The sequence below is a fragment of the Arabidopsis lyrata genome (assembly GCF_000004255.2).
Source record: "Arabidopsis lyrata subsp. lyrata unplaced genomic scaffold ARALYscaffold_4, whole genome shotgun sequence".
Classification (NCBI taxonomy): Eukaryota; Viridiplantae; Streptophyta; class Magnoliopsida; order Brassicales; family Brassicaceae; genus Arabidopsis; species Arabidopsis lyrata.
The window spans coordinates 19,236,043-19,249,683 of record NW_003302552.1 but is presented as its reverse complement, the minus strand read 5'-3'; the positions used below and the strand labels follow the sequence as shown (position 1 = coordinate 19,249,683).

Sequence of the window (13,641 nt, the reverse complement as noted above, 5' to 3'; positions counted from 1 at the left end):
GAAGTTGAGATGAACACATTTTACATCATTTCTCCTATATACGTGATATATTCATATATCCACGTATCATCTAGAGGAAGAGAAGAATTAAATAACGTCGGTAACCAAAAAATCATCTAGAAATTCAATCTAAGAAAATCAGACAGAAAAACAGATGTGAGAAGCTGGCACAGATTGGGATGACGTGGCAGATACAAGAAGATCTGGTTGGTGCATAGATATGCCTTGTCATCGCCATCCTCGACACAACCTCTTCTCACGTTCACCGCCTCTTTAACTGTTTTTCTTTCCCTCTTTTCTCAATTATAATATTATCACTTCTTTAAATTGTTATTTTCAAAAAAAATTTTGACCGCTTTTATTTTCATTTTCTAAATTTTACGATTAAGACATTTATTATTGTTATTAGGTAAACTAACGATATTAAGTTGACACTTATGATGCTCTAATGTTAATAGGTTTTGATGTTTTTGATGATGGTGGCGCGCCGATGCATAAAGATTAAAGTGACTTAGTGTGCTTGTTCTTTTTTTCAACAAGAAGAAAAAAGAAATATGATCATGTAGCTAAATTACAAAAACTAATCACTAGTAGTTTAGAGATGTGACTTAATTATAAATGGAGTGGAATGTGATATAAATAGAAACGCTAAAGTCGTCCATTACTTCTTAAGTTTTCAAACTAACTAGTTATGTTTATAATACAACACACACAAAACTAGTTATGAGAATTTGAATTAGTAAAATAATATAATCACAAATTCTATTTATATAACACTCGTGGCATTCAAATTATCGACAATTATGTCTATCTGGAGTCCAATATTTTATTGGATGTTTAAATTCTTGGATCCATCTTAATAATACTTTTATCATATGGCTAAGTAAAGAAATGTTGAATAGTGGAGTGGAGGGAGATATGAAGCTTTGACCTTTGTCACGTGAGAACTAAGAATTGGCGAAAGCTTTCTCTTTAAATGTAAATCTTTGACAGTTTCGTGACATAAAACATTGACCGGATAGGTCCGAGAGATATCGGTTCGGGTCGGGTATATCACTTTACGTACGGCTAATGCACGGCGCAATACGTGGTCCGATGAATGCGGCAATATGGGTCCTCATTTTTTTTTTGCTTTTCTTTCTTTGAAACTTGTTTCTAATTAAAAAAATCACTTTCTTCTTTGTTGTAAGTGGGAGTCTTTTCTCTACATCCTAAAATGAAATCTCTTGAAATTTAGGGGGTAAATAAATGGGCGGCAATCGGTAAAAACATTTTTGAATCAAAACATAAATCTATAAAATGCAACTACTTATCATATATACTAATGATTAATAACTGAGGTTAGTATTGAGTTTTTGGAAAAATTAAAGATGTAAAAGTAGTGGCAAATGGCAATGGCATGCATGAAAATTTAAAAAAGGGTTTAGGACCAAAAAAAAGGTTAAAAAGTAATGATGGCGATACTGTTGAGCTTAGCAAATTCCGTTCGTGATTCGTGATTCGTGATTGATGCTACAACTTGTTTTTTCAAGCAAACCAAATTTCTTCTCCCTTTCACTTAACCCGATTAGTAATAATAGACCACACTTGTTTTTTTTCTTTTTGAAAAAAATTAACCAATAAAACTCAACACTTATTATTGCATATTCTCATACTCCTATATTTTTGGATAATTGCTCTGTTGTTGTTTTCTTATATCTCACTATCGTAGACCAGATTTCATTTTCGGCGGATTTATAAAGTGTAAACGATCCCTCTCCAAATTTTAAATTTTAAACTTGGAGTGGATAGCACTGAATAACATTTGAGCTAAACACACTTGGGCATTGTTTGAAATTTGTATACACATTTTCTTATTATATATGACATCACTTACTCATGAACCCATATTTCTGATAGAAATGTACTAGTTTTTCTGTATAATTTTTTTTTTACTTTTTTTTCCCTCAATTATTTTTTTACTTTAGAAATATGACTTTTGAAAAGAAGAGAGAATCTGAATGCAGATTCATGGTATTTGCAGAAGACAATTCACCTTAAAGGCTGAACTAGAGTACCCGCGCAAGGAAAGAAGTTATATAAAAACGAGCAGAGTCAAAAGACATATTTAAGGCTTATATATATATATATATATATATGTTTGCATTTTATTTGGTCAGCAAAACAAACATAATTTATATCTGCATAAAATAAACTAATATCAACTCTCAGCCTAAGTATGAAACGCCTCAAATAAGTCAACTCGTTATTCTTTGTCGAACTTTTTTTAGCATCAAGTTTCTAAGTCATACATAATTTTAGATTAATGAGATAAAATATTTGTAAGTTTATATCATCTAGAAAAAATTTAGATTACATTAAAAAAAAATGACAAAACGGTTACAAACCTACCTCCACCTTACGTAGAAATAGTAATCTTATTTTAAAAGTTTATTTTGACAAAAGGAAATTAGAACTTAGCCAATTATCTCTCAATCTCTCTCTTACTCTCTAACTTTGGAGTTTCCTTCCCTCCATAAATACCGAACCTCACTCCTTCTTCCTCCACCATTCTCATCTCCAAACAAACCTAACTCTTTCTCTATACAAGAGCGCAACCTCGAAAGCGCTCTTGTTCTTTCTTCATTTTCTCCTTAAGAATCATCCTCATAGTAATTTTAGAACTCTCCTTTTTAGTAAATTACACTCAAAATGGCTATTAAACTAGCAATTCTCTTTACCACATTTGTCCTTTTTAGCCTCGCCGACGCTAGAATTCCCGGCGTCTACTCCGGCAGCGCATGGCAAAACGCACACGCCACTTTTTACGGTGGCAGCGACGCCTCCGGCACAATGGGTCAGTCCATAAAAACAGAGCATAAATACTTTATTAGTAAAGTTTTCTTTAAAAAAATTATTAACAAAATGGGTTTAACTAATTACAGGAGGAGCTTGTGGTTACGGTAACCTATACAGCCAAGGCTATGGTACCAACACGGCAGCTTTGAGCACGGCGCTGTTTAACAATGGTATGAGTTGTGGAGCCTGCTTTGAGCTAAAATGCGCCAATGACCCTCAATGGTGCCACTCAGGTAGTCCTTCGATCCTCATCACCGCAACCAATTTCTGCCCACCAAACTTGGCTCAGCCTAGCGACAACGGAGGATGGTGCAACCCGCCACGTGAACATTTCGATCTAGCCATGCCTGTCTTCCTCAAGATCGCTCAATATCGTGCGGGCATTGTCCCCGTCTCATACCGCAGGTACAAATCTATGTCTAGGGTCTTGGCAATATTTAGAAGATCATAAGACCATAATTGTCTTTAAAACAAATTTAGATAAAACGGCTAAAAACAATTAGTGGAGGTCATTTTGTTCTCTATTTTACCTTTTAGCTTAATTAAATGATACTTTTTAGTTGCTATTAAAAAATTTAAACTAATAGTTGAACATTCTTAGTTTTAAGTCCTTGAAAATCAAATTTTGATGATATTTTCCTAAATTTTAGTTTATTTGCTGTCTCTAATGAACAAATTAATCATTACATTTGATATCTAAGTGAGTGACTAAACGAGTGTGAAATGTTGGTTTTGTTTGTAGAGTGCCTTGTAGGAAGAGAGGAGGGATAAGGTTCACAATCAACGGTCACCGTTACTTCAACTTGGTTCTGATCACTAACGTGGCTGGAGCAGGAGACATCGTGAGGGCAAGTGTGAAAGGTTCACGGACTGGTTGGATGAGTTTGAGCAGGAACTGGGGACAAAACTGGCAATCTAATGCTGTTTTGGTTGGTCAGTCACTTTCTTTCCGCGTCACAGGCAGTGACCGTAGAACATCTACTTCCTGGAACATGGTTCCTTCTAACTGGCAGTTTGGTCAAACCTTTGTCGGGAAGAATTTCAGGGTTTAAGGCGAGTTTCGAGAAGCAAAAATTTGGAGGAAATCGAAAAATTAAAGTGGTTCGAGACAAAAGAAAACTCTCCGCTAATTTCGCTATTCCTCCTTTTTTTTCTAAATTTTATATATGGGAAGGAGAGAAAAATCAGGGGAAAGTATCTTTGACTTTTGTGTGTGTTTTCACTTTTTTTTTTAATGTTCTTTTTTTTGGGTTTGGTGTTGTAATTGTGAGTGATACAAGGGAAATGGGGGGAGAGAAAGAGAAAGTGAGTAGCTGAAGAGGCTGTGAGAAAATTTTGTAACAGCCCGCAGCTATTAAAGTATTTTACATGTTTGGTTCTAAGTTACAACTTGTAACGTTTAATCTCGTGTAATCTTAAACATGGTTGTGTTATTGATACTTAATAGTTTATACAGTACTACTACTACTACTAATCTTGTGGTTTATTTCTAACTAGCCATTACCAAATAGTTGATGCACGTTAGTGTTAGATCCACGGGGATCCCACTTAGATTTGGTAGTGTAGTAGAACGAGAAACAAGAATAATTCAATGGCTATTGGTCTATGAAAAGCCTTTAATAAGTGGGATTGATTTTGACCGATGAAATTAAGAAGTAAATAAAAGTATTTCCCGACAGCATTTGATGCAATACGTAACCATAAGTCCACAAGTCGTCTAATTCATTTTTCCTTTTTGGTGATATGAACGGAACATGTCTATGTCTTGTCCACTTACAAATTTAGCTAAAGTATATACTCATTTCCATTATATATTTTAAATAATTTATATGACTCAACTTTACAAGGGTTTGATTTATTTGATGAAAAAAGCATCTGAGTAAATTTCGCTGCTGTTATTCAAACATTTCGGATTCTCGAATATTAATTTTGTCTCGTTTCTTTTGTCAAAGTGTTCATACGAAACTATATTATATTTGTTGTACATTGCAAATAAACGAGAATGTGTACATCCGTGAGAGAAGTTACCAAACATTGTTATTCTATTCTAGATAAGGACCTCTCATGTTTATAATGACAACAAGTAACGAAATTCGTGTCCATATGTTTGAATCTCTACCATTTTAGCTAAAGGAACTTTTGCTTTTCTCTTTAGACATTCCATAATCATGCCCTTTAGGTTGCCTGATCGAGGCAAATGACTATAGATCCATTCCAAAAGGGATTCAATATCATCTGCAAAATCTTTCATGTGCCATTGCAGAAGCTGTGGAACCACAATCTTTTTCTTGCTAGAAACACCCACGGAAGCTTCTAGATATTCCACTCTTGCTCTTCCTAAATCATTCACCACTTCCTCTGCTGTATAAACTCTAAGCTGCACATGAAAATAATACTCTCATTTATTCATATATATTTGAGTAAGAAATCGTGTAAAAGATCAACTATGTTTGAACACTTACTGCTGGTGAAGACCAACTTCCGCGACAAAGCGCAAATGTCACGTTGGGCTCTGAATATCCTAAACCATAAGTATGTCGCAGGAGAGTTTCTTTCTCGTCAAGGGAGTCCTTCTTGCATGAAGATGTTGATTAACTTCTTTTGGCAATTGATTCTATTTATAGGTATGAATTGAGATGGAATGCACTTACATGTTCTGGTTCACAAGGATGCCGCAAGACGAAATGTTCAATCGCCAAAGCGTTGAGGACTATGCCACCTACGTTGAGTGAAGCCTGCCAATAAATTACAAAGGGCATCATTAGATTTGAAAAGTTTCTACAATTTATAACATTTAGAGTTCTTTCTTGAGATTTTGATCAAAAAAGTTACCTTGTTCATCAAGGTAAGTAGTCTATTGTGTGATGATGGTAACCCATACTCAAGAAAAGCCTATCATCGGAACATAGAATTCGATTTTAAGTCCAAGTTTTGTGTGTTATGTTATTAAAAATCTCAATAATGTATTTTGTAAATGTGGCCGTACATGCATGATACATGCGTTGTAGATATTGATCCAGAAGGCGAGTTTTTGCTTGTAGGTCAAAAAACTCAAATCTACCTCCGATAGTTTCTCCATCAAAATACTGCCAACATACAGAGCGTCAATAAATTATAATATTTGATGAGATCATTTTGTATGGTGGATTCACAGAATATAAAAGAACAATACCTCAAGCGTGGAACAGCCGGTGAACAATAATGGGTGAAACGGGTCACATCGATAGAACTTCTTGAAATGTGGATGAAGTTCTTGTAAGGGCCAATGTCTCTGGTGACTCCTCCGCTTGAGTCTTGCAATACGTGATAAGGATCAAGATTCATTGCATTTTGATAATAACTATATGTGTTTGATTTCCGGCTACAAGAAGAGGGCCTTCTCGAAAGCGAGACATCCCCTTTGGTCTTTGATGAAACATGATTGAGCTCCAAGTAAATGCCTATAAGACAGTTGATGAGTTGTTCAGATACTTCGTTTGGGTCGTCCTTTGTTTTTGCTTCCACAAGTCGAAGCCCTTTTCTTACTCTACCCATCTGCATCCTCGATACTGCATCAAATTCATCTGTCCACCAAAACCATGACCTTGATCAGTGAAATGTGAGCATTCGTATTTTTTTCCCGGTTTTGGGACATGTATACTTATTGTGCAGCTTATTGGAAAACATTCGGAATAAGCAACTACTTTACCTGTGAAGCAACCTGAAGAAGTGGTATCCAAGAAATCAGGAGCATAAGAAAATGAGAGCCTTGAATGAGTTGTTGAGGCGGTGTCTAGAGTAGAACGTTGGTAACAATGAGACAAAGATCGTTGATGAAGATCATGTCTTAGTGGCAAAGTACTCTGTCTCACATGGCTCTGTCTTGCCAATGTCCTCTTCTGTTCGGTCAATTGCATCTCTTGCGTTTGTCTCTGTTCGTAATACAGTTTAAGCTTTAGCTCCTCGATTTTTCGGTCTAGACAAAGAATCTCTGCCTCCACGACGGCTAATTCTTGTATAAGCTCGGAAAACTGTTAGGAAATAAAATTTGTTAATTGTTTGATCATTAAGATATAGTTAGAGGTATGAGTATTAGTTTTACCTGAGGTGGAAGAAACAATGAGGAGAGACTTGGGAGAGAAACAATAGAGCCATCAAAAGCAGCTCGTAAAGTTCTACTTACTGCTTCTTCTTCCTCTAGTCTCTCTTTAAGATGCATCACCTACATAAACACAAACATTCATATTCATATAAGTAACTGTTGGTATAAAGATTTTGAGTTAGGATCAAAGGTGCTTACTCCTTCCTCTAAGTCATGTCTCTTGTTGCTTTGTTGCTGTGAAGCTTCCATGAGTAGTTCCTCAAATTTCATGAGTTTCAGAGAAACAGAAGAAGAAGGAAACAGGGTCTAAGTAGAGAAAGAGAATGACTAGAGTGAAACGTGGGAGCCATTAAAAGGGTCGGTTCGGAGAATTGAGTAGTTACAAGATTATTAAAACAGTTATTGACTTTTGTTTTTGGTCACTTGAAGTTGTTAAGAAGAAGGGATAATGTAAGTCACATGAGACTCGCCGGAATAACGGCGGATCAGATTCAGATAAAGAAAAACCCAAAAAGAGTAGAGTCGCATTATAATTACAAACACAGTTTTTTAGAGGTGGCCATGACGTGAATCCCATCACCGTAGAGACAATCTGTTTCTCATAATGATTTGTGTTTAACGAGTGATATTAGCTTAACCAGTTATATATTGGTGCAAACAAACATAAAACCTCAAATGTTATATCCTCTTGATTTTGATTGTTACCAAATGTTAGTTTTGCTCAAAGCTTTACAGAAGAATAACCTCAATATTTTCATTAAAAACTAAATTTTCTTCATATTATTTTTAGTGAAAATATTGATATGTTTTAGTAGCCTTAATTAAGAAAAATAACCAAAGTTGGGCCGTACTTGAGAAATTAATCTTGGCCCAGCCTTCTTTAGTAAACAACTCAAACAGGTTACGCGACAAAACATGAAAATGTAATCGGATCTTGTCCTGATACCAATATAAAATCCAACTCACTCATTATTCAGAAACCTAAACCTAGGCGTGACGTCAAAAAAAAAGAGAGAAGATAAATAAAGTTAAGCGCCGCCAAGCTCTGCAACTACGATCTGTAACCTTACAAAAGATCGAGAAAAGAGCCTCTTTTGGTGAAACACAACAGTTGTGTTGGATTCAGAGGTCCGAATCTGCTGCTACACTGATGGGTTTTCAGATTCTGCTGTTAGATTGATTCACCATCTTGTCAAACTGAAAGGTACTTTTATAGCTAATCCTTCCTTTGAGTAGCCAGCATAGCATCTTCTATAGCTCTAGGTTGGGTTTGGGAGTGAGATTAGGATTGACAAGTTGGTTTAATGATAATACGATGGAATACATACTGCTCCTTTCAAGTCGAAACGACATGGGTTTGTGATTTTTCTCTCCAAGCGAATGGTGATACTCAAACTATTTGAAATCTATGTATTTGAGAAAGTCAAGTTTCCAGATGATGAAACTTGGTTAGCTTTTGAACTCGTGTTGCTTGAAACACTATGTTCAATGGATTTTGTCTCAAAGGGGAGATTTATAGAGGGTAGTTTGAGTTGAACAGATGGTAGAAATGGGATATACATCTATGTTTCAGCCTTATCCACGTCAAAAAAGCTATAGCTCTTGTTGATCGGATGGTAGAAACATAGGTTATTAATCCTATATAGGTATTCGAGTATATGCAAAAGAGTAAGATGGATCTTGATAATCTTTGTGGTAGTGAACACTCTTGAGGTTATCCAAAAGAGTAATATGATCCTGATTATCTTTTGTTGTACTAAACATATTCGAGGATATGCAAAAAGAGTAATGGTAAATGGTTGTGTGATGAAGAAATTACAAGAGAAATGTTTGAGGATATTCATCATTGTGATTTTGGAAGACTTGAAGCAAATACATTGAAGGAAGATGGGGGATTTAAAGATGGTATATATAAGATCATTTATACATCACTTCTTCGCTTGTAATTTTCTTTGATCATTGTACCTTTTAGCCGAGTCTTCTGTTGTTTGTAGTTTCATTATTAATAGTAAAAGTTATTTTGTTCATTATTTATACCTTTCACTGTCAAATCAAATAATCAGTTTCGTTGCTATCTACTTCTGATATTCTTGCAGTTCTCACTAGGCTATACATATCGATTGTATTAACTTGTGTGGCTTTAGTTTGTGTTTTCCTAGAAATATTAATCTAGTTACATTTGAAACTGAAAATCAAACACAGAGAAAAGTTTCATACGAAATGGAATCAAATAAACACTTGAACTGCATCGAAAATTTAATCCAATCAGAATCGTTGAACTTAAAAACTAGTTCCACCGAGTCCAAGGATTTAGAGCATGCACATAGTTGATACTCTATGAGTATCATTAACATTTTTTTAGTATTAATTTTAATGTTTGTTTATTGTTTGAGATTTTTTATGATACTGTTGATAAATTTGTTTACATTGGTGAAACTGGTTTAAGTATCATAAAAAAAAAAAATTATTTGCAAAATCAAAAATAAATATATAAAAACATAAGATTAGAAAATGTAATATTACAATCCAAAAAAACTTGGTTTCCTTTCAAAAATAAAGTATAAACTGATCAGTATACCTAAGAAACAGAACCAAGAACAATTTCAAACCAAATAAACATTAGTACATTCAAACTATAGAACACAGAAGTCGTCCCACTTTGTAGGAGGCTTAGGCCATGGAATCTGGGAAAAAAGGAGAGGGTTAGCATACTTTAGTACATTCAGAAAATAAGAGATGAGCTAAAATATGAACATGTTCTAGTCTTTTGGATAAGCTCATACAAGAAATCACTCGTTTGCATTTCAAACTGGTTATATCCATGTGGTGCATGAAAATGGAGAAAGTGGAAAATAAAAGGAAGATCTTACATGTTTCTCTCTACAACATAACCAAAGTAAAGTCATCATAAGATTCTAACATTCTCACCAAAACATTACTTCTTGAGTCAGGGAACTTACTTGTTGAGTCTTGGAACTGCACTCGATATAAGCAGCTGCACCAATTTGCTTTCTCAGTTCCTCTCCCTATATCCACAAGTCATAAGCTTGAGAAAGCGTTTCAAGTCTAAAAGATTCATTTTCAAAACAAAACCTATAGCGAAATTACACATATATACCTGACTAGATGTAAAAAAAAATCCGGGTTTCTTTACCCACTTAACTCCTCTAATTTGTCTCATGGTGACGAAGAATATCTTCCACAACTCCTTAAAACCTACTCACTATTTGATTCTCATCCATCAGCCAACTAAAATTTGCATAAACCCAATCCGTTTTTCTCTTTGGCAATTTATCAAACACCTTGTGTGCGCTCAGCAAAACCAAGAAACTTTGCAGCCATAAACCCATTCTTATCAAACCCAATCAAACAAATCTATTTCTTGATTCCAATCCTATGAATCTAAACCAACAACCTTGTATTTCTCAAGCTATAACACGACGTCCCTTCATATTTTTCTCGGATGAAAGAACAGAACATTACCGTGGACGATGGAGAAGCTTGAAGTTCAGTCCATCATCGTTAAGCACAAGCTTGATGTTCTGCAATGTCTATAAGTGGTTCCAGACACGAGAACAACAAGACCTGGCTCAAGAAAAGAAACAAACGTTACAGAATTCTCAACATAGAAACAATGGAATTTTTTGCGAGTGAGATAAGGATGCCTTACTTTGGTCATGGAAAAGCTTATTTCATCGGTGATATCGTTCTCAAGCTGCAGCAAATTGTCCTCCATGAATGAAACTGAGACTAAAGTAACTAGAGATCCAATCGCAGCAACAACAACTGCTTCTTCCTCCTCTGTTATTCCTAACCGAAGCAGCTCCGTCGCTCACAGGGAGATTGGTTTGGTACTGCGATTCTCCACGGCGACAGATCTACGTCGTACCGGCCGGAGCTGAGAAGAAATCGGCAAATTGCCGTGAGAGAGGAGAGAAAAAATCGAGAGAGAGTAAATGATTTTTTTTTTTCTCTTCTGTCGGCAAAAAAATTTTCTGCGACCAATCACGCCCTGCCAAGTCACATGATACCCAGTATCATGAGTTTCACTGGGATGATACGGATCAGACCCATAAAACATGTTTGGTCTATTTAAAAATAATAAATTGGCTTATGATACTCTTAAAAGTTCTCCTATGTACATGGTCTTAGGATCCTACTAACCCAAGTAAAAACTCAATAAAACAAACAATGGATCTAGTAAAAGTTGGGCTATTTCTGATACAGCAATTGTTGGGCTATTTCTGATTCAAAAATGGTTCTCCTCTTGATGTGTATTGGGCTGCTTAGCCACTGGCCCATTAATGACTAACATTTTGAATGTCTAATGCTTTTAATAGAAACAGAGTTTCGTTTATAGAAAAAACAATGGATCTAGTTAAGACGAATATTTAATCCTAGCATGGAGGAGGCAAGAATGACTATGTAAAAGTCATAGAATGCATATGAAGCGATGGAGTAAATGACAAGGACTAAAATGATTAGGATCTTCAGTGTAACCACAGGTCCATTATCCAGCAGATAAAGACCGAACTTTACTATACATGTTTCACCCAACTAGGAAAGCATCATATTTTTCCTCAACACTAGATCCTTTATTTCCCAGGTTAGAACATTCAGTTAAAATTTCAATATCTAGATTTATTAACATGAATATGATACTTGTTTTTTTGGAGTGCTTTGATGCTATTGACAGAGAACAATCAACCGATTCACTTAAAACAGTTAGGGCATACATAACGGCGAACCCTTTGGCCGAGTGTATGTATTAAAAAAACTCAAAACAAATACAAAAAGTGAAAAAAAAGTTGAGACTCGAGTGTAGCAGTACACCCGGGTATGAAACATTAAAAAGAGAAAAAAAATTCCCGTCTCTACCTCTCTATTGTCTCTCTCTCTTTAACTTTTGCATTATTTTTACCTTTTCTTTAATTACATACACCCGCTGGTCGAGTGTTGCAATGTGTATGGTCTTATGTAGCTAAGTGTAACACTAGACACATATAAATATACATACATATATCATACAAAATATTCTAAATATAATGAAATATACCCTATATGTAAAGTGAAATGTTTGGATTCTCTCCTCGATTAAGAAGAAAATTGAATTGAATGTTTTGTAAAAATATAATTAAAGTCAATTGAGAAGAAGGGGGAAAAGTATTCAAACAAGGAATATTTTTATAAAATAACTTCAATTTGTTTCCTTTTTTGTTATATCTTTACTAAAATACTATTGTACTCTAAATTGAATACTTTTTTCATATAAACATAAATATATTCTTTACTAAAAAGTATTGTATTTTACATACATTCAAAGTTCAAATATTTTTTTCTAAAAGTGTCAAAAGCAATAAATTCTTTATTTCTTTTCCAATTATAAAAATACAGAGTTTAAATAATTTGACAAGATATATTCAACTTTAATAATATTACCACCATGTACATCAATTTTGACTGAAAAAGGCTTTGTACTCTTTACCTAATAAAAAAGGTCAAATAGGGGGCCTTTCGACTATATATATATATACCCAGGTCACTCATTATCAACCTCACAAACCTAAACCTAAAACGGCTAAGCCTGTCGTCAAATACCAAAAAAATAAACACGAGCGCCGTCAAGCTCTGCATGTACGATCGGTAACTCCATCTTAACACAAAAGTTGAGATGGGTTCTTAGATCAGGTTCCGCCGTTAGATCGAGTCATGGTCTTGTCTTATAGAAAGGTACTTTCTTCCTTCTTTTGTGTAGCAAGCATAGCGTTGTCTAGAGCTAGATTGGGATACCGTTTGAGAGAAGTTAGGTTCATGATCTTGTGTTTGATGTTGCGGTCCATTTTTCACCAGCCATGTGTCAGTTTCATCCCGTCCCGTCCTCTATGTATTTGGTTTCATTGGAATACGGAGATCTCTTTTATTGTGATTTTTCTCTACAAGCGAATGGGCCATTGATTGGTATTTAACCATTCACCACTGATATTTAACCATTCACCAGATTATTTGAATAGCTATGGTTGATCGGATGGTAGAAAATTATTCTAAGTCCAACATAGCTAATCATGAGTTTTTACAAATGTAAAAAAATGGTAAATATCGGGAATGGTCTTTGTGGTAATGGATGAACTAGAAAAGGCATTGGACATATTCCAGGATATGCAAAAGAAATCAATGCATATTGTGTTGCATGTGCTCTACTAAATGTGATTTTCTAGTCATCTAAAAAATAGTTGCTGATACAATTACTTTCTTTAGTCTTCTTATTTACGAGTATTGAAAGTAATATGTATCAGCAATTTCAAGAATTGGTTTTCGGAACCAAAACATATTCGAGGATATGCAAAAAGAGTAGAAGATGATGTTTTGCGAGGCTTCTCCCACTTGTTACGAAGATTAGCCAATTATACATACACCATCCACTTTGTAATTTAGTTTTCTTTTTCACTTTGTAATTTTATGTGTTTATGTATAAAGGTTGAAATCAGTTTCATAGTGAAAGCAAATTTATGTTTATACATTACTTCGGTTTTCACGTTTCAATCAATTATGCAAGGTTTCCTCTACTCATTCGTAAGCTTCTAAGGAATCATTCACAGATTTTTGAAGCTTCCTTGTCTATTAAAAGTATACAATTGTATAGACCATCAAATAAATTTGACTCAAAGAGATGAAAATAGAACACGTGTTTTAAGGGAAAAATGATAAATCCAGTAGGCCTTTTG

At 34.8% G+C, this 13,641-nt stretch overlaps 2 protein-coding genes and 3 long non-coding RNA genes across 6 annotated transcripts; 3 read left to right on the top strand and 2 right to left on the bottom strand.

Moving 5' to 3' along the window:
• Nucleotides 1-2,391: 2,391 nt before the first annotated feature.
• LOC9315879 (expansin-A4) lies at nt 2,392-4,293 on the top strand. The gene is made up of 3 exons (XM_021029185.1): nt 2,392-2,836; nt 2,925-3,243; nt 3,581-4,293. Exons 1-3 carry the CDS (start codon nt 2,692-2,694, stop codon nt 3,888-3,890), a joined length of 774 nt encoding a protein of 257 aa, XP_020884844.1. The 5' UTR covers nt 2,392-2,691; the 3' UTR covers nt 3,891-4,293.
• Nucleotides 4,294-4,783: 490 nt separating this feature from the next.
• LOC9315878 lies at nt 4,784-7,646 on the bottom strand. 2 transcript variants are annotated; one of them, XM_021029184.1, is made up of 9 exons: nt 7,118-7,646; nt 6,920-7,039; nt 6,527-6,848; nt 6,011-6,401; nt 5,825-5,924; nt 5,671-5,730; nt 5,490-5,573; nt 5,301-5,408; nt 4,784-5,215 (listed from the first exon to the last, which is right to left on the bottom strand). In XM_021029184.1, exons 1-9 carry the CDS (start codon nt 7,187-7,189, stop codon nt 4,907-4,909), a joined length of 1,566 nt encoding a protein of 521 aa, XP_020884843.1. In that variant the 5' UTR covers nt 7,190-7,646; the 3' UTR covers nt 4,784-4,906. The 2 variants fall into 2 exon arrangements, with proteins under 2 accessions (XP_020884843.1, XP_020884842.1); XM_021029183.1 differs by having other exon boundaries at nt 4,793-5,215; nt 5,301-5,411.
• A 138-nt stretch (nt 7,647-7,784) lies between these two features.
• LOC110228856 lies at nt 7,785-9,014 on the top strand. The gene is made up of 2 exons (XR_002332332.1): nt 7,785-8,123; nt 8,691-9,014. It is a non-coding gene; the product is annotated as an uncharacterized LOC110228856 (long non-coding RNA).
• A 386-nt stretch (nt 9,015-9,400) lies between these two features.
• Nucleotides 9,401-10,909, bottom strand: LOC9315877. Its single transcript, XR_002332407.1, has 4 exons — nt 10,590-10,909; nt 10,403-10,504; nt 9,880-9,945; nt 9,401-9,603 (listed from the first exon to the last, which is right to left on the bottom strand). It is a non-coding gene; the product is annotated as an uncharacterized LOC9315877 (long non-coding RNA).
• A 1,551-nt stretch (nt 10,910-12,460) lies between these two features.
• Nucleotides 12,461-13,439, top strand: LOC110229055. Its single transcript, XR_002332535.1, has 2 exons — nt 12,461-12,649; nt 13,213-13,439. It is a non-coding gene; the product is annotated as an uncharacterized LOC110229055 (long non-coding RNA).
• Nucleotides 13,440-13,641: the final 202 nt, after the last annotated feature.